Here is a 21,113-nt window from a genome sequence, read left to right as displayed (position 1 = left end):
TTTGTTGACTAATCCTATAAAGCTATTTTTCTTGAATAAATGGTATAGAAAACTGAAAAGTCAGTGGGACTATTAAGTACTGATGTAAACTCTGTTTACTTAATGATTCTTTCTTTTCCCCTCTTTTTTCACCTAAATGTTAAGGTCTATTTATTTAATCAACAATTTTTTATGATGGTTTTAATTATATACTCTCTGTTTTAATTATATATTCTGCCTGCTTAATTATTTACTTTGAATAACAAAAATTACAAATATATAAACTGACACTGAACAGAGTTATAGAGCGAAAATTTTCAAAACCAGCTATTGGAATGAAGCTTGTAGTTTCAACACATTTTTTAGTCAGCTTCAAACTGCCTACTTTTATTGGTGACCTGCATTAATCTTCTCCTCAATAATTATTGGAAACTTTCGTGCATGCTTCCTACATCAAGGACTTTTAAGAAATCTTGTTAGATCAATATTTGATGAAGACCCGCCATTTTGATTTGAGATAGAAAATGCTGTTGGGTTCTTTGTAGTTATGGGTGGGTCTCACCCAAGAACTTGTAATCATATGTTGGGTAGGCTTTTAGTGGTTTTGATTTTCTTCTGTAGCTTTATGTTCTCCATCACTTGACTGCCCCAGCCCCAGCCTCTAAAAAAGAATAGTGGGGAGGGGGGGAGGAGACAGATCGCTTTATGTGAGATTACGTTGACTATCATTCCCTCATTGTCATCTTCTTGTTTTATGTCATACATCTGACTTGATTACTAAAGGGCATCACATTGTTCTTTTTGAACCAGATCTGAGCTTGGATTAGAACCTGGGTGTGAGCCAGCTTCCTTGTACCATGTTGAAGAAGTTGTGAAATGCAGAGTTATAAGTTCTATTCCTGCTTCACGACGAATCAACCTTAGTTTCAACATGAAACCTGCTAGGTATTCTTCGGCATTGTAGATTTACTTGTGTGAGCAAATTGATTATGAAATATCTAGTTTGATAGCATACTATTATAATTATTAAGCACCAAGTAGCTTTTGCAGCATTGGGTTCAATAGTTTGACTATCCAAAAAAGGGCCACAACCAACTCTTGGCTCCACTAGGGAGTAGTAAGCCTCAAGACATACAATTTATGATCAATGTCAATACGTAAACAGTCTATTTCATGTGCTCAATCATGTAATATGAATAATAATAGCTGAATATCATAAGTTGATCATGAATAGATCTCATTTATCTATATATCTATATGATACAATTGAGTTGGGGATGTGAATGTTAATATCTCTACAGATCAATCAGTCAGTAAATGAATAAATACTTGAACCAAATTGTCAATGATTCCTAAGTCAGTTTGCTATCCTATGGTCAACGCAGTCAGTGTTCTGTATCCAGGAGCATGACTTCTAGGCATAAACATTGTAGTATCTCATACCATGATCTTTGCTACTTTAACAGCTTGAATCTACAAATTTGAAAAATGTTAGGAGAATGGGGTAAGTCTTGACACAACACCTGGTGAGGGGTAGAAAGATTGTAACAAGGGGACATAAGAATACATGCAACAACTGTAAAATGCATATGCCATGACAATATTTATAATGGGGAAGGGATAAGGGAACAGTTAACTGAATGAGGGCATATAGAGTGCACAATGAGTGAGAATACAAGAAGAACATCAATCTATCAGTATACTACAACATGGCAATCAACAACCCATGGATGACAATTCCCAAATGTGCTGGCCTAGACAACACCCTTGCTAACTGAGGTGGTACATGGTGCACCAACAATTAACATTTATTGCTTTTAGCATTCCGGTTCTAACAAGATACTACCTTGACATGACTAAAAATAAATGTAACTAGTACATTAATAAACAGATAGTGAATTGTATGGATGTGTAGTTTGTTTATCTCAATCCCTGTAAACAACAATGATGTCGGCACATTCAGGTCACTACATGGATCCTCTTATTCTTTTCGGTTTTACATGAATAATGAATTAATTGAATTTTTTTGTTAGGTGTTAGTTACCCATGTAAATCTCCTGGCTTTTTCTGGGACTTGAGTTGGCTAAGATAAAGCTTAACAGTTATCCTTTATAACTAGAATGTAACTGGTTTAAGTTCTGGAAACAACCTCTTTTTGAAGTAAGGGTAAGGTTGTGGACCAAAAATGACCCTCCCCCGACCCTCTCGAAGCTGGGAGCCTTGTTCACTGCAGACACAACTATTTATTATAACAATATTTAAAAATAATTTTTGTTCTGAAAATAAAGAACATGAAATGGTACATAGAATGCATTTAGGGGAAATGTTTCTGCACCTGATTTCAAAAAGTTACTTGAAAATAATTCTTGATCATAGAGTCAAGGTGATTCCAAATTGGTAATCTTCAAATTCCATATCACTTCATTGTGGGATGTAAAAGATAAAAAGAAGAAAGTGGAAAGTTTGTCAGCATTGCAATTAGATTTTTCATGCTAAGCAACCTGGTTTTTTTGCTAACAGGGTTAGTGAACAAGATATAGTCAGGCTGGGCAGTATAGTTTCTGGTGTTGTTGAACAAGTAACTCCTCATGCTGCAGTAGTACGTGTTAATGCAGAATGTTACACGAGGGGTACAATTACTCCCGAACACTTGGCAGATCACCAAGGTATCCATTTCATTGCCTTTTGAACTTTGAAGAATTGTTGTTTGTGACTTTTTCCAGTGGTTACTGACTGTAGAAGCCTATTGAACAGGTTTTGCTAGTTTGTTCAAGTCAGTCTTGAAGCCAGGATATGAATTTGATCAGCTCTTAGTTCTTGGTAATTGCAAATCTTTTTTTCAAAATTATATCAAGGGCATATCTAGTTTTCTCTTTAACTCATTTACTTAATTCTATATACTTGCTCTTTTATTCTGAAAGTCTATATTGTGGTGGTTACCACTCGCCTGGATGCTGTCGGGGTGACCCTGCTATGAAGATCACAAAACACCTCCTGCTTGCTTCTTGGGATCTCTAAGGTTGGAACCCTGCAGAAACTTCTCCTGCATACTTGTCCCTCGCCAGACAATTACACGGTGGTTTTACATAGTCTAGACCCACAGTCCCTGGTAGCTGGGTTCAGGATCAAACTTAGGTGAACCTGATAATTGATTCCTAAAATACCTGGGTTGGTGTTTACATTTAGCAAAAAGTCCTCAACAATACTTAAAATGCCCAAAAATCCTCCCATGGTTCAAATTACTAAGTGGCCAGCTTGGCCTGGGTGTGCACTGGGCCTTGGCCCCATGCTACAATCCATGCTGATATGTGGTATCCCAATCTTTACAGCGGGCTATTTCACAATCTACCTATCCATGCTTTTTCTAAAATTTGGACCATTTGTACCTTATTTCAAGGCCTTAAAAACACCAGAGATGCATCTACTGAAATAGCCTTGTAGCTAGGTCTTGACATGCTCCAGAAATCATGGCAGCTCCATGCCATGTCAACAATAGCTTCTCTACATTGTCAAAAATGGCCTGTGCCACTTACAATTTCTCATGTGTGCTTGTCCTCCTCCATCATTATGGCTGCCATTAAAGCCAACTTGGCCGAGGAAAATTTGTCTACTGGTTGGGGTTTGCTGAGACTCACCCCTCTCAAGTCCACCTAAAGCCACCACCATGGCCATCTTGAATTCTGCCCAGGGAAAATCAAATCTATCGGGTGCATTCACCATCATCGGCCTCAATAGGCCTTTTGGACTTCATTTGGTCAAGACAATGTCTCATTTGAGACATGGTGGCTGAGACCCATGCCCAATGGGTCATTCAAGGCACCTAACCATGTCATCTCAATTTTTACCTGTCCCAATTCCCTTTTTTTTTTTTTTGGTCTTAATTCACTATTCTACATTAAAGTATGGCATCACTACCTAAGTTGTTGGATAAATTATGCCCAATGAAAAGGGTAGACTGAAACTGTTGAGAATCTATATTAGCTTGTAATAGCTGTGTTGTATAGACTAGATGTACCTTGTACCTTGCATGGGTAGCTTGTTCATAGTTGTTACAACCCATTGGTATAAATACTTGTGACCCTAGCTTAATAGATTTGATTTGTTCTTTTCCCTCCAATATCTCTTTTCCTCTCTTCCTTTTCTCTCATTTCTGTATATCATTTTTCATGGTATCAGAGCTATCATGAGGTAAATCTTGAGAATTGGAGCTGATTTGATGTAATTCAACAATCAAATCTTGTTTAGGACTGTTCCTCTCGATCTGATCAAGAGATTTGATCTGTTCAAATCAGCATTTCTGTGTGATGTTCTGATGTGCAACCTGATCAGGAGTTGCAATCTATCTCTAGGGTTGTGCTCTGAGATCGGAATTTCTCTAGGGCTGTGATCTGAGATCAAAACTTGGATCTCTGGAGATCTGATCTAACCTACTGGATCTGCTATTCTGCTGCAATTTGCTTGCTGGTTATGATTTCTCTGGTCTGGTGATATATGTTGTTCCTGAAGCTTTGATTTGCTGCTCTGGAATTCCTGAGGTTGAGATCTAGTATTCTGGAGTTATCTTGTTCTGTAGATTGTTGAAATTAGGGTTTAATATGTCTGGTTCTGAGGTAATATCCCAAACTTTTGTTGTTGTTCCAAACATATGTGGTACTCCTGTGATTACAACTGAAAAGCTGAACGGAAAAAAATTATTTTTCCTGGTCAGCTTCAATTAAGACGTGGTTTTGAGGTCAAGGGTTTCATGATCATCTAACTAAGAAATTGAGTGAGATACTAGAGAATAATAGGACTGTATGGGATAAAGTTGATCCATGGCTTGTTTCTGTGTTGTGGCAGTTTGTTGAACAAGATCTAATGCCTCTGTTTTGTGTTTACAAAAGTTGTGTAGAAATATGGTGACATGCACAGAGGCTTTGTACAAACGACATTCCTCGTTTGTACACAATTATTAGTACATTGTTTAATTTTCAAAAAGGAGATTTAGAGATAACATATCTGGGAAAGGTTCAATTTTCTGTGACAGATTTCAATATCAAGCTGCCAATCACTGAAAATGTTACAGAACAGTGTGATCAACGTGATAGAACATTGGCTGGATTAGGATCTGATTTGGAGAGTGTTGGAACTTGGAACACAAATCCTCATTTCCTACCATGGAAGAAGTGTTTGCGAGGCTGCTGCGTAGTACTGACTTTTACTGACCCTGATTCAGCAGTTGAGGGGTCTATTGTGCTACATCCTTTGGTAGTCAGTCCAAGAATAAGCAACCAGAGTGTGGTGGAAAAGGGGGAAAATGACCATTTTGCTCGTATTGTTGCAAAAAGAAGTCATGATAAAGAGACTTGTTAGGCATACACGGTCGTCCACCTAAGCAAATGGGGGCATCAATGGATGATACGACTGACCAGCTGGGTGCCGATTCAGTTTCTACCTCAGTTTGAGCTCGACAGGGTGCTTTTTAGGGTTAGGTGATGTCTCTCAGCTTATTTTTGTTGAGGAGTTAGCTGAATTTTGCCAGTTCCAAGCAACTAAGCAAGTATCTACTTCTGTATCCTCAGTTACACAAGCTGCAGGTTCTGTTACTTTTTCAATATCAGATTCTTCTTCTTTTGCTCATGTATCTCACTCATTGCTTAGTAAGTATTTCCCCCGATGTCAGAAGGGTTATAAGTGTTTTACCCCTGATCTAACTCAGTATTTCCTTTGTTTTGATGCTACTTCTTTGAGTCTGGTCCTTTCTTTACTTCTTCTTTCTCAGCTCTTGATGGAGTTTTATTGTTCCTTCTTTTTCTTCTTTGGTTCCTACTCTTTCTTCTCCCATTACTTCCTTTGTTCCTTCTCGTCCTCTCAACATATCAACGTTGTTCCCAAACTTCTTCTATTCTTCCAGATGGTGTGGTTTCTCCACCTCATGTTCCTCCAGAGGCTTGTCTCCTTACATGTGCCATAATTCCTTTAGTTTCTAGTCCAGTTCATCCTTCCCTATGCAGAGGTACTTGTTCTTCTCGTAATCCTCATCCTATTGACACTTTTTTGAGCTATCATCATTTATCTTCTATCCATTCTGCCTTTGTTTATGTTCTTTCGTCTATTTCTATTCCTAAAACACTTGTAGAGGCTCTTGCTCGCCCTGGTTGGTATCATGCTATGGATGAGGAGATGTTTGCTTTGCTTGGTAATGGGACATGGGATTGGTTCCCTTTCCTCCTGGGAAATCCTTGATTGGTTGCAACTGCGTTTTACTATTAAAGTTGGTTGCCAAGGTTATACACAAATCTTTGTTATTGATTATGGAGATACCTTTTTGCCTGTAGCTAAGATTGATTCAGTTTATTTGTTTCTTTCCATGGTTGTTATTAGACATTGGCCTCTTCATTAGCTTGACATAAAACGCTTTCCTCCATGGCAATCCTCTGGAGGAGGTTTATATGGAGCAACCACCTGAGTTTTTTGCTCAGGGGGAAGTTCAGTTGGGTGTTATTTTTGTTGCTTTAGCTTTGTAGTTCAATCCTTTTGATTGACTAAGAGTGCAGCTGACCGTTCTATTTTCTATCGGCATGCTCCTAGTGGTGTTGTTTGCTTGATTGTGTATGTAGATGATATTGTCATTGCTGGTGATGATGAACAGGGGATTTCTTAGTTGAAGGTTTATTTGCATTCTCATTTTCAAACTAAAGATTGGGTTCACTGTAGCATCTCTTGGGTATTGAGGTTGCTAGATCTGGGTTGCTATTTGTATCTCTCAAAGGAAGTATCGAAAGGTAGCGGCCAAAGGCGAGCCAAAAACACCAACTAGGTGTGGATCTATGTAAGAGTTCTATTTTCAAAACATTTTTTAGTAGAAAAATCGCACAACGGAAGCATAAAATATACATAGTGGAAACTAATATCATAGGGGGTTTTTCGGTATACCTTTCGAATGAAATTCGGTGCCAGTTGTCTACGCGATGTCCTCCTTTTCTATCCAGCAAGCTCTAGCCAACCTGCAATTGTTTGGGTAACCAACTCGCCTCCGCAAGCGTAAAGGACTTAGTTCGTCCACGCCCGAGTTGCCATGGAACCCTCCAATTGAGCCGTGCTAGTACCCTCTCGATGGAGGTGACCTGAAGCTATTGAGAACGATTCCTTCCTTGGTTGCACTACGACTGTCCAACAGCCTCTCTATGGGGAGAATAAGAAGGCAACAACTACACCAGCTTATCTTGGAGCAAGAAGAAGCCGTAGCTGAAGAGGAAGAAGAAGAAGATAGATAACCAAGGTAGAAGAAGAACAAGGAAGAGAGAAAGAAAGAAGATGGTGGAGAACAACACACGCAGAGGGCAACCTCCTCAATCCACTGAATCTCCTTCTATAATCCCTCCAACTCCCTACTTTTATCGTTTATGCTTCACCCTCTCCCATGCCATCCTCCATCATCAGCATTAGAGCTTTAATTGCTTTGATGTGAGAAAGCTGCATTGCATTTAATAGCAGAAGTGGTCGACTACATGAGGCACTCAGTCGACTGCCAAAGTCGTTGATCTTCCTCATGAATTAGTCGATAGAGCTTGACCGGCCAACCGCATAAGAGCATCGGTCGACTGCCTGAGGCGGTCAATCGCTCCATAGACCTATCGATTGATTCCTTCAGCAATGCTCCAACTTTGTCTAATGGCACTTAATTCCCGGTATCCAATAGCAATATCCCATAACCATAGATTGATGTGTCCCACACACAGTGGCTGAGCCACGTTTTGGCCAGCTGGGGCCTTGGCCCCAGTTGACTTTTTTTTTTTGATTTTATATATATATTATTATAGATAATTATAATTTTTATAATTTCGCCAGGGCTAAAATTATAGTTTGGCCCGGACTAAAATTCTTTCTTGGCTCCGCCACTGCCCACACATAACAACAACCAATGTCACTGTCCCATAGTGATGAGAAACACGCTAACAGTAATGGATCGCTAATCCGTTATATTACTCGGTATACGTGTGACTTTGTAAGATCACTAATTTGCTACTAAGAAGATCTCTCCAAATCCCAGAGTACCTGAAAGATCCCGAGTATCTTTTAGCCAGAACTCAGGACGATCCTAATGGTAGTGAAGTCCAACTTCATATGAACCTATTAAGGCTCTTCGATTACTGCGCACTGTAGTCCATCCACAGACTAACATTCCAACCGAGTGAGAGTCATGGAATGATTACACTCATAGGACTCAGTACATGAGTCTGGTCTAGAAAAGTGTGATCGAGGTAGCATGTCGGATCCAATCTGACATTGGAACTGTTTCCAATCTCATGCTCACGTTGGCTGAGGAATTTCCAATCACCACCAACACAAACTACGTAGGATGTACACCTCCATCTATTGGAGGTTAATGGATCCCGTCAGTAGACATTTGCCTCCATACACCACTACCAAAGATCACATAGAGAGCATCTCCACCTCTTACATTGGATGGTTTCGCTCAACGACAAGTCCCTAACACTAGTGCACAAGACACCATGTCGCCTTTGGTCCAAGTACTAGATACAATGGCTGCAAGAGAGTGGCCTATAGTTTTGATCTTAAGAATATAGTCATTCATTGAGAAAGAGTTCTTCTTAAATGATCTAAGCTGTTGCTTCAATTGAAAAGACTTGGAAATTGTTTGACGAGAGTATAAATTTTCAAGCGCCGACCTTACCTCAACATATGATTTATAGTGAATCACCTGTGCTAAGACTTCTTTGTTAATTGTCGAGAAAAGCCACCCAAGCAGCAGTTGATCCGATCGCATCCAACTCAGAAATTCTGGATTCAACACAGGTGCTCCATCTTTGCTAGCATTCGGATCTATGATATACTTAGAAGGAGGCAGAGATTTGTTGAGGAAGGATTGAAGATCAAACACTTGAATTGTAGCAGAAATTTGCGCCTTCCAGAAAATGTAGTTGTTCAGATCCAGTTTGATAGGTATATAGCTAAAGGCTTTTGCCATCGCTGAAAAATCTGATTGCGAGGCAAAAGATAAAGATGAAGAAGATCGAGGAGGAAGATAGGAAAAAGCACTATGATCTGAATTGAATGCCATTGTCCTTAGTCGTTGGCTCTGATACCATGTAAAAGTTGAGTAGGGCAGAGAATAGAACACAAATGATGAGGAGGAGAGTGCTTTGAATTTCTTGATAGATGAATAATGAAATTATAGAAAATAAGGCTAAGCCGATTATATATACTTAGCTAAACCTAAACTACCGACATAATGAAACGAACCAGCAATAAGCGCAAGTTCAAACTAACTGCTACAACATACAACAACATACACAATATAAATGAATAACAGAAACATCAAAGATAACTTATGTAATGTTTCCTTTCACAATTACATCTCATAACGTGAATGTAAATCTAGCATTTAGGCACTATCTCTAGCAAGTATGCCCTCAATATTTTGGAAGAGATGGTCATGCTGGATTTTGGGTCCAGTGATATGCCTATGGATCCTAACTCTAAGCTTGTTCTCGGACAAGGGGAGCCTATTCACGATCCAAGGCATTATAGGAGACTGGTTGCAACTTGCGAAGCTGAATTAACTTGTAGTGACACGACTAGATATAGCTTTTGCTGTTAGTGTGGTTGGTTAGTTTTTGAATTCTCCTTGTGATGGTCATTAGTACACTTTGATGCATATTTTGCGATATATTAATAGCTTGCCTGGTAAAGGTTTGCTACTTGAGGATAAAGGTCATATAACTGGTGACTGGTTATGCAAATGCTGATTGGCCAGGCATCCATTTGATAGACAATGTCCACTTCTGGCCATTGTGTTCTAGTTGGTGGCAATATGATTTCTTGGAAGAGTAAAAAGCAGCAAGTTGCTGCTAGGTCTAGTGCTGAAGCTAAGTATATAGTCATGGAATTAGATACATGAGAGCTGATTTGGCTGAAACAACTTCTTAAGGAGTTGTGGTTTTGTGATTCAAGTTCTATGTAGCTCATGTGTGACAATCAGGCTGCTCTTCATATTACCTCTAATCTAATCATGTTTTCGTGAAATGATCAAACATATTGAAATATACTATCACTTTGTGCAAGAAAAACTAGTTTATGGTGAGATTTCTACATCATTTCTTGGGACTATGGATCAGTTGGCTGACCTGTTGACTCTTTGAGGTCCAAGGGTTGAATATATTTGTTCCAAGCTAGGCATATATGATATGTATGTGCTTGTTTGAGGGGGAGTGTTGAGAATCTATATTAGCTTGTATTAGGTCTCCTATATAGACTAGTTGTACCTGTACCTAACATAATTAGCTTGTTCATAGTAATTAAAATGTATTGTTATAAATATTTGTAATCCTAGCTTAATAGATTTTGTTTGTTCTTTTACCTCCAATTTCTCTTTTCCTCGTCTTTTTTCTCTCAAATTCCTTATTAGACAAAATATTCCTTTGGAATCTCACTTGGTCAAGACTGTGTCTAGACATGGGTTGTCCAAGGCCCATGCCCTTAGGCCCTAAATACCTCTTTACATGTCAACCACAAATCTTGTGATGCCATTTCTATTTTTCTCATGTACGAATTATCCTAAATACCATCAAAATTACATATCATTCATCTAACTATACAAGTCCACTGTCATAGATTGTCAATACGAAGAGTCATAATCTTTGGCCACTCCAAGTTGAGCATAAAACCCTATGAATCTGTACATGCAACCCTCACCACTGAACATATTTTCATCATTTCAATCAAGGTAGTTAAAATCGAGATTTTAAGTGGAATCGAAAAAGGGTCCATAAAATCAGATCGTAAATCGTAAGATTTTATAGATAATTAAAAATATAGGTTGTGTAGAGGTAAAATATAGCTTAAAATTCTTTAGAGGATGCTTTCAACATCTTCCATCAGATTTAAGTTGTAATTTTTACTTGATTTAACATGGATTAAATCAAGTAAAATCCTGACTTGGGGTTGTGTGGTCCATTAATTAATTACTTGTTTATCTTGATTTACTTATGCAATCAATGTTAAATCAAGTAAAAATTACAATTTAATTCAAATAAATTAGAATTTATGCAATCAATGTTAAATCAAATTTCAATTTAGAGGCAAAATATAACAATTTGTTGCATAAGTTCTAATGTCAGATGCTATGTGACATTCAGACGTTGGAAGCATCCTCTAAATTGCAACTTAAACCAATAGAGATATCCGAATCGTAAAATCGTTTGAGGGTCTCTGAAGCGTAAAATCGTACACGTAAAATCGAGATTTTATATGATTTTAACCCAAATTGGATTTTACATGGGATTTGAATCGTTTGGGGGTCTTCGAAGCGTAAAATAGTAAAATCGTACGCGTAAAATTGGGATTTTAATAACAACGATTTCAAGTGCAAATTCAACATATGCAGGTTCAACATCTCATGTGTGGACAACTCTCTCTTGGCCCACACCACAATATGGCACTGTTAATTCATGCCTCCCGCTCCCTAGACCACTCTGTAGCCAAACATTTTACGCATAACATAAGACACGATGCTTTGTAAAATCACATGCATGCATGTACACAATCACATAGTGGCAGCCACAATGCATATGAAAACCTTCCCACAAGTACCCTGTTGGCACAAAGCATCTCCACTTTATCCCATGGCTAACAAAGCCCCGAAGTGGCCTGTCACTGGGACTTAAGTCTGGCCCATGGGGGAGGCAAATTCAAGCCTGGACCCGATGCTCAAACCCCAAAATCATAATGCTTGGCTCACAAACATTTCATCAGGCACCTTGGACGTCTTTTGTAATCCTCATCAAATAAACAAACCAAGCTGCCAAACAGGATAGAATATGTATCATACACAAATGCTTGCAATGCCATAGATTTTTTGATCAGTTGAAGCCATAAACCAAAAAATGCGGCAAACACCTCTCAGTTACTCCCGTTGCTGCACATGCTGCTCCTTTGTTGAGACTCTCCTCTATTTCTCTCTCTAAAATGCAAGCACAACACTTCCAGCGCACTAACCATTCTTTAAAGTTCTAGTGCTTCATTTTAGTTGTCCTTATATAAGGCCAAATGGATGTGATGGCTCCTATACAGCTGGCCAGCACACTTCCTGCTTGCATGCAGAGTCAGCGTGGCCTAGCCAGCTGTTGTTCGGTCAATCTTATACTGATACAGCCAGCATTTCATCCTCTAAAGACCCTGCAAATGTGTACAAACACATGCAGGACAGCCTACATATCAGCAACTAGCCAAAAATGCTGCTGCTTAAAAATGACATTTCTTGTATTGGTATGCGTTCTCGGCCTCCATTTTCAGTGTTTGTAGCATTATTCTTACTTTGGTTAGTGGAGGGTCTACTAAGCCAATCTTGTCCAATGCTCTTCAGCATACATACCTTATACTCAACATATATTGGCAGGTAAAATGACCATGACAAAACTCCTGTACAAAGCCAACACTTGCACAAATTTCCAGTCTCGGCATTTTCTGGATTTCAATCTGTCAGAGGACATATTTTGGCCCAATTTCTTTTGTCAATCTAATCTAAATAAAAATGCATGCCAATTAGCATTTTGTGATCACCTCTAAGCACTCTACAATATATTGAAAATTCGGTTTGGGATGCATTCATTCTACCTTCCTGTATTGTCCTCAAAATTGGCTTCTTGTCATGACTATCACATTTCCATCACTTTGACAAATATCAGGATTTTCTTGGTTTCTGTCCACATGACTGACCATCTTACCATCTTTGGCTTGGTGTTTGACCCATCAATTCTTATTCAACATGTGTTCCATTTGGTTCCGCTTACTCACCTACATGAGCACTATCTCTAGTACCAGTTTGGGTTCGAATGCATTCATTTGCTCACTTGAAAATAGCCCCATATTAGGCACCCCAATCTCAGTGCACATTGGCCATTTGAGCATTTAGTCAAACTCATGTGCATCTTATTTGTGGGTTCTCATAACATAATTTTCTCCAAATTTCACTTCTATCATTTTTTTTTAACAGAATATTGGCTTATTCACAAAATTTCATGTGTGCCTGCTTTTGTCCCCATAAAAATACCATTTTTCCCACTTTAGTCCTTCATTTTCCATTCCTTGTCTAGGTCAAGACTCCTGATTTGCTCATATTTCCAATGACCTCAACACATAAAATGACCTTGATTTTTTGGGGATGCTTTTCTAGACTAAAACTTGGAGTATCACATATTTACTATTGGAATATGCACTTTAGTATTGACATGCTAATTTCTTGCGAATGTGCTCAGAAATAGACTTTATCTACTAGATTACGTTTGCATGTGTTTAAGTGAATGTTTGAAGATTTAAGATGTCAAAACTATCAAATGATGGGTTTGAAGGATGCAAAGACTAGTCTTGATGTTAAGATCCATTTCTGGTTATTTCTGTGATATAAAAATTAATGGAGATTGTATCAATGATAATATGCTTTTAATGACATAATAAATATCAATTTAAAATTATTTTACACTATGTGACCTTATTGTTTCTGCGACGCGAAAGTAGTTGCAAGGATTGTGGTACTCAAGGGTGGAGGATAGGGTACTGTACTTAGTAGGATAGGCGAAACAGGGGGGTAGGCTTAATCATACGCCATTTGGGGTCATGGTATGTTTTGAACATTTGCTTGGGTTGTTACTAATTTATACCAACCAAATTATATATTTTATTGTTTATTAATAAAAATTTATACTTTTATTGATGTTTTAAAGCTTTTTTTAACAAAATAAATTTATTTACCATAATATGTAGGTCTAGGTTATGTTGTAAGGATTGTATGCTGATACCAGGGGAGTGCTTGACTACTCAACATAGACTTTTGATACTTGACGTCCAAGTAAGAAATTGGAAGAGAAAAAATCACATAAAACAAAATCCAAAAATTAGGTGGTGGGATTTAAAAGGGGAGAAAGAACTAATCTACAAAGAAAAATTAAGGGGTAGAAGTGAATGGAATGGAGAAAGACAGGCAAACTAAATGTGGAGTGAAATGGCTACTGCTCTGAGAAGCACGATAAAGGTAGTCTTTGGAGAGATAAATGGTAGAGCCCCAAATCTTAAGGAGTCTTGGTGGTAGAATGAAGAGGTACAATTGAAAATTAGAAATAAGAAAACTTGCTATAAGGCTTTATATTAGTGTAATAATGAAGAAAATCTAAAAAATTATGAAGAAGAAAAAAATGTAGCATAAAGAGTTGTTAGTGAAGCAAGGTCAGAAGCATATGAGAATCTATATAAATGACTTGATACAAAAAATGGAAAAAGGGATATATATAAATTAGCTAAAGCAAGAGAAAGAAAAACAAGGGATTTAAACCAAGTGAAATGCATAAAAGATGAAAACCAAAATGTATTAGTGAATGAGGGAGTGATTAAGGAGAGATGGAAGGAGTATTTCACAAAATTATTCAATGATGGTGGAGACACAAGAGTTAGGTTGGGATATCTTAGTAACTCCAAAGAGAACGTGAGTTATACATTTTATCGACGCATAAGTTCAAATGAAATAAGGCAAGCATTAAAAAAGATGAAAAATCATAAGGTGATGGGATCGGATAATATACCAATAGAAGTATGGAAATGCATGGGAGAAGAGGGCATCCGCTAGCTAACAAAATTATTTAACGCGATCCTTAAATCAAAAAGGATGCCAGATGAGTGGAGGAAGAGTACTTTAGTTCCTATGTACAAGAACAAATGAGATATTCAAAACTGTAAAATTACAGAAGAATTAAGTTAATGAGCCATATCATGAAACTCTGGGAGAGAGTAATAGAGCAGAAGTTCAGAAAAGAAACAGATGTCTCAAAAAATTAGTTTGATTTCATGCCTGGTAGGTTAACAATGGAAGCTATATACCTACTGAGGTGCCTAATGGAAAAGTATCAGGATTATCAGAAAGATCTGCATATGGTGTTTATAAATCTATAAAAGGCCTATGATAGGGTCCCTAGAGAAGTATTATGGAGGGTTTTAGAGAAGAAAGGAGTCTAAATAACCTATATACATGCTCTTAAGGACATGTATCACAGTGCAGAGACATGGGTAAGAACATGCAGAGGGGATATTAAACTGTTTAAAATTACAATGGGACTGTCTCAAGGTTCTACACTAAGCCCATATTTATTTGCTTTAGTAATGGATGAACTCACTAAACACATTTAGACAAAGGTGCCATGGTGTATGCTATTTGTAGATAATATAATGTTGGTGGATGAAACAAAGGAGGGAGTGAACACTAAGTTTGAGTTGTGGAGAAACAATTTAGAATCTAAGGAATTTAAATTAAATAGAAGGAAAACAAAATATATGGAGTGTAAATTTAGTAAGAATGCAAGAGTGGAGGATGTTATAATAAAATTGGAAGACCAAATCTTACAAAGAAAAGACCTTTTTCGATATTTGAGATCAGTGATTCAAAAAGATGGAGAAGTTCACGAGGATGTTACGCATAGAATTAAGGCAGGTTGGCTAAAATGGAAAAATGCATCGGAGGTGTTATGTGATTGTAAAATCCTATTAAAACTGAACGGAAAATTCTATAGGACAACTGTAAGACTAGTCTTGTTGTATGGCTTAGAATGTTGGGCAGTCAAATACCAATATGAGCAAAAGACGAGCGTAGTGGAGATGATGATGTTAAGATGGATGTGCGGCCATACAAGAAAAGATAAAATTAGAAATGAAGTTATTCGTAATAAGGTAGGAATAGTGCCAATCGAGGAGAAGATGAGAGAGACTAGACTAAGATGGTTTGGTCATGTGAGAAGGAGACCAAGAGACGCTCTTGTGAGGAGAGTTGATGAAATGGAACAATTAGTCAAAAAAGAAGGTAAAGGTAGACCCAAAAAGATTTTGGAAGAGACATTAAAGTTTGATATAAAGTGTATGGGCCTAAATGAAGATATGACAAAAGACATAAATATATGGAAGTCTAGAATTCATGTAGTCGACCCCACATAGTGGAATAAAGGCTGGATATGTTGTTGTTTAATACTTAGGTCTAGGAAAATTGGGTGAACATAATTACATAGATACGTATTATTTATTAAGAAATCAGGTAATATCAAATCCTTTGTGTTGGATCATGAAGATATCCAAGGTTAAGGCAATGGAGATTTGGTTAGGATTAATTCCTAAAATAGAATTAGGATCTTATATATATCTTTCCTTTCTTCCTTATTGTTGATAATCTTTCCTTTGTTGTTGTATTTTCTCTGTATAAGAGAGCTGATTGTGTTCATAGTTTATATATGAGAGTATTAAGTTTCTCCTAGAAGTTTTACATTTTGTGATCTTTGTAATATTCACTGTATTCATATAATTCATATCATACATTTTGTGATCTTTGTACTACTCACAGAAAATTATGCAATATTCATAAATATTTATTGAATATTCTATGTTCTGCATAATACTCACAGAATGTTACACAATATTCACTATATGGATAGATCTTTGTAATATTCACAGAATATTATGCAATATTCACAATTTTTAATCGAATATTCTATGTTCTGTGCAATGCTCACAGAATATTACACAATATTCACTATATGGATATAAGTCATATCGTATATTTTGTGACCTGTGTAATATTCAGAAATATTCTATGTCTGGGTAATATTTACAGAATGTTACACAATATTCACTGTATTCATAGAATTCATATCATATATTTTTTGACCTGTGTAATATTCACAAAATATTATGCAATATTCATTGAATATGCTATGTTCTGTGTAATATTCACAGAATATTACACAATATTCACTATATCCATAGAATTCATATCGTATATTTTTTGTTTTGTATGCAATATTCACAAAAATTCATTGAAAATTCTGTGTTCTGCATAATATTCACAGAATATTACACAATATTCACTATATTCATAAAATTCATATTATATATTTTTTGACCTGTGTAATATTCATGAAATATTCAGAAATATTCATTGAATATTCTACGTTCTGTGTAATATTCACTATAATAGAGAATATTCATAGAGTATTACATAATATAAATATATTCAAAGAATATTCATATGTCAATTGATTAGATGGCCAAGTAAAGGTTTCAACCCATTTGGGTTACAAGGTGCGGGAATTATAAATGCCCCAAATAGTTGGAACCCACGCTCTACAACATCGCATATTCTTTTTTCTTTTTCCATTCTCATGGTTGATCTCTTTTCATGGGGTAAAAACCCTAGTTTCTATTGAGGCGTTCATGGAATCACCATCTCTCCACCCTGACTTTAGTGGTTTCAAAAGAAAAGGAGGTCAAGGTAGTTAGAGTAACGGCCATCAATGGAACTCCAATAAGTTCGATTATTCCCCTCTTTTATATAACTCGCCATCAAGGTAGTTTGAATCTAGATCTTCATTTTTGGTGATCTAGCTTTGATTGACTTGAAACATTCAACCCATCCATACTAGATTAACCCTTCCATATGCAACCTTGACCTAGTTTGCAACCTTGGTGATCTAGTTTGTGCCTTTGTCTAGCCTCGTAAACAGTGTCTTCTGTAGCAGCAAGAAACCTTCTTGAATTCAACTGCCTTAACTTCTCATTGAAATTAGCATCTAAGCGATGAGCTCTACTAGATTAACCCATCCATATGCATCATCGTCAAAGAAAGCAACCAACAATCATCCCTCACTCTCTTCCCAACGAACCACTGGAGAGGCTAACACTGCATCATAGATCTAGGCCGACCACCATAGTTTTGGAGGTACATTCCTCCAAACCACATCACTAATTTCGTATCATGATCAGTCACCATCTTTACTTAGGAAGTTCCAGTTTTCATTCTAGCAATCAAGTTTGCATTAAAAGGATGGAAAATGTGAGAATTGATGAGAAATTTGGAAAACCAGAGAGATTTTGTGGGACACCCTGGGAATTAGTGTCTTGTATACAGTGCACTATAAAGTGGGTTCACCCTTTTCAGTTGCATTTCACCATGCTGCGGAAAGGAGGAATTGATGTCTGTCAAGAGGAGTTGTTCTTGGTCTTCTTTCCATCTTCTTACTCAGTAGGGGTGTTTTCAGAAAAAGATGAACTGGAGATGGATGGCTCCTTGGCTGCCTTCTCCATTCAGGCGAGAATTGTTGGTTCTATTATTACACCAGTCAGAGGCAAACTTGGTTGTTCCCTTTTTTCTTTTTGTGATGTTGGGTCTTGTGTGCGATGACAATATAGCGAACAAAGCAGTGCAGCTCTATCTATTGTCTAAAGGGAAAAACCCATTTGTTTGTTTTTGTGGTTTAGAGGAATCTCCCTTCAACCTTTCTTCTTTTGTTCATTGTCTTATTGAATGCCCTTTTTTTTATAAGTTGCTTTAGTTGTATATGTTTTTCAGTGCAGGTTTTCTTTCTTAATGTGGTTTATCTTGTTATGCTATCTTTACTTTATATCAGCGTTCACCCTAGGACTAAAGAAGTAAAAAAATAATGAAATTCCACGTAAATAATTAAAAGCTCATTAATTGAATAAAACAAAGAAAAAATACATACATTAGACCTTATTTATGGCATTTCTTTGCAATAAGACATTTTGATGTTTCTTTGTTCATGGTTCACTCCCTAAAGGCGGTTCCTTTTTACATCATACCATTCAGAGAGCAACCAGCACTGGGGGATGGGAATGATGTGAAATAGCATTAACACTTGAGTTTTGCTGGAGTTGCACTTGCGTGCTGCTTCTTAGTTTTCCTTTTTCTTGATTGCTGCAGGTTTTAAGTTTAGGAATCTTATTTGGGTTTATCTTGGATTTGTTTCTTTTTTGAGAATCTGTAATTTTACACTTTTAATTTTTTTGCCAGTTGTCTTTTCTGTTCTGCATGTTGCCCTTTTTATACTGCAAGTATATTCTTTGTACATATGCTTCATTCTTAGTCAGATGGTAGGTCTTTTTAACGAGAATGAATTGGAAATCCTTGTCTTAATGCTTGTTCATGACTTCTGTAGATGTTGAGAACGGCAATTTAATTCTCAGTGCCAAGTATTCTCTTATTAAATCTGCTGAACAGCTCCCTTCTGGAGTTTCTGAAGTTCGCCCTCAGTCAGTTGTTCATGTAAGCTATTGTCCGATCAAGAACTTGTGCACTATTTATTCCAGCCATGTTCTGCTGCAGTTTCTTAAGGCCTTCTCTTTTTTATTTTTAAATATATATGTGGAAAAGCTGGGGAGTTTTTATTATTTTTGTTCCAGGTTTCCAAAATTAGATAATAGGACAAACATGTTGGAAAAAGTAAATCATGTTAAGAACTGTTTGGACCTTGGTTCCTTTTGCTCAGTTGACCCATTCTGTAATTCTTGTTTGGTACTTCCTATCATTGACTGCACCTGTGTTCATTATCAAGCATTCTACTCAGAACCTCATAATTGATATCAGCAAAAGCCAGGAGAAAACTCACTGCCTTGTTTTACTGACTCGGTGCTCAATAGATCCCATCCTCTCCAAACATGACCATCATCTTCAATCTCTGAACAATGAAGAAGCCTGTGGATAGTTTTAACATAAAAGAAACAAATAATTAATGATTCCATAGCTTCATTAATTTTCAATGTCTATCAGTTGTATTTGAACTGTGTTAACTACTATGGATGTCTCTGAACCAGGGTTATGTTTGTAACTTAATTGAATCTGGCTGCTTTGTCCGATATATTGGACGTTTGACTGGTTTTGCTTCCAGAAGTAAGGTATTAGTTATTACTATTACATATTCTTCTGTTTTTTCCTCTTTTTGGTGTTTGAAGTGCTCTGTTTAAAGTACTTTTCCTTTTCCTTTTTGAAGTCTACTGATGATCGAAGAATTAGTCTTTCTGAAGCATTCTACATTGGACAATCTGTTCGCAGTTACATATTTGATGTGAGTACGATCTCCCCTATAATGGTGTTGAAGAAATTCAGTTATAACATCCTCGTGTTCCCAGGTTAGTGCTGAGACTGGCCGATTGACATTATCTTTGAGGCAATCACTCTGCTCTTCAACTGATGCGACCTTTATCCAAGAATACTTCCTTTTGGAAGAGAAGGTACTGTAATATAAGATACACAAATATTCTTCTAATTCTTCCAATAAATGCTCCTAGTGTCTAGAAAAGAGAACATTTCTAACTTTTCTGTATGAACAAGAGAAAGGAAGGGGGTTGTGGAAAAGGAGGAGAGATTGTGCAAGCATATTGGCTTTGTGGGTTCGGGACTTTCACAATTCTCAATTTCTGTATTTTGCTTCTTAATACAGAAACAACCAAAGAGGTTCCATTCTCTGGAAGAAAATATTCAGTTTTTATTTGAAAATGACTTTTCCTAATTGTAAACTGGCACTTATCACATGCTGACTCTGTATTTGCCTGAACAGTCATGTAAACAGTGTATTCTCAAAGAGATCATCATTAACTTGTACTTTATCCTAACCAAGTCAGGCTTAGTGTATTCTCAAAGAGATGTGAAAAAAATAAATAAATAAATTGGAAATCTGGTGGACTGATATGAGCTTATCCTTCAGTAGCATGAAGTGTTCAATGTTTGGAAGCATTTCAGAAACTTTTCTGTTTTATGATAGGTACCTTTTAACTGCATGTCTGAGGGATCATCTCCTTCAAATATAAAAAAAGAAATGAAGAATTATGAGCCTGTACATATTGTTGGGCACCTAGAGCGTTTTCTTTTCCCTAAAGGCTGCATCATTTGCTCATGGGATTGCTTGAGAACTGGCCAGGAGTTGCATCAATGTGCATGGTAACAGGGATTTATACTTGCACTTGCAGCAATCGTACTTTGTAGAACGTCAATCTCAAGAATTTGGAGAATAATGACTATCTCTGCATTCCTTTGATTGAGACGAACAATTATATAGAATTAGGAACTTCCAAAAACAGCTTAGGAAACACTAAGTACAGATTAGGAAACTATACAACTTAGGAGACTGCCAAAAAAGAATCATTAATTCCATAGGATCAGAAAATCAGGGTTGCTGAATTGGAAAACAGATCAGAAAGCTGGGATTCTACACTCCCCCTCAAGTTGAGTTATGTATGTCAAGCATACTCAGCTTGGACTTCAAATTTTCGAATTTATTTCACGGGAGAGCCTTCGTTAGGATGTCAGC

The 21,113-nt window shown here is 37.0% G+C and overlaps 1 protein-coding gene across 2 annotated transcripts in view; it reads left to right on the top strand.

The window, feature by feature from the left end:
• LOC127790820 (rRNA biogenesis protein RRP5) overlaps positions 1-21,113 on the top strand; it is a 120,464-nt gene that overhangs the window by 58,856 nt on the left and 40,495 nt on the right. For both annotated transcript variants that reach the window (XM_052320516.1, XM_052320517.1), the window contains exons 15-21: positions 790-924; positions 2,500-2,645; positions 2,734-2,799; positions 18,966-19,072; positions 19,621-19,701; positions 19,797-19,871; positions 19,936-20,037. In XM_052320516.1, coding sequence (XP_052176476.1) covers positions 790-924; positions 2,500-2,645; positions 2,734-2,799; positions 18,966-19,072; positions 19,621-19,701; positions 19,797-19,871; positions 19,936-20,037 — 712 coding nt within the window. The remainder of the gene's footprint in view (positions 1-789; positions 925-2,499; positions 2,646-2,733; positions 2,800-18,965; positions 19,073-19,620; positions 19,702-19,796; positions 19,872-19,935; positions 20,038-21,113) is intronic.

Source organism: Diospyros lotus, chromosome 14 (genome assembly GCF_014633365.1).
Source record: "Diospyros lotus cultivar Yz01 chromosome 14, ASM1463336v1, whole genome shotgun sequence".
Taxonomy (NCBI): domain Eukaryota; kingdom Viridiplantae; phylum Streptophyta; class Magnoliopsida; order Ericales; family Ebenaceae; genus Diospyros; species Diospyros lotus.
The sequence above is the reverse complement of the archived record's forward strand: the minus strand, read 5'-3'. Positions and strand labels throughout refer to the sequence as shown.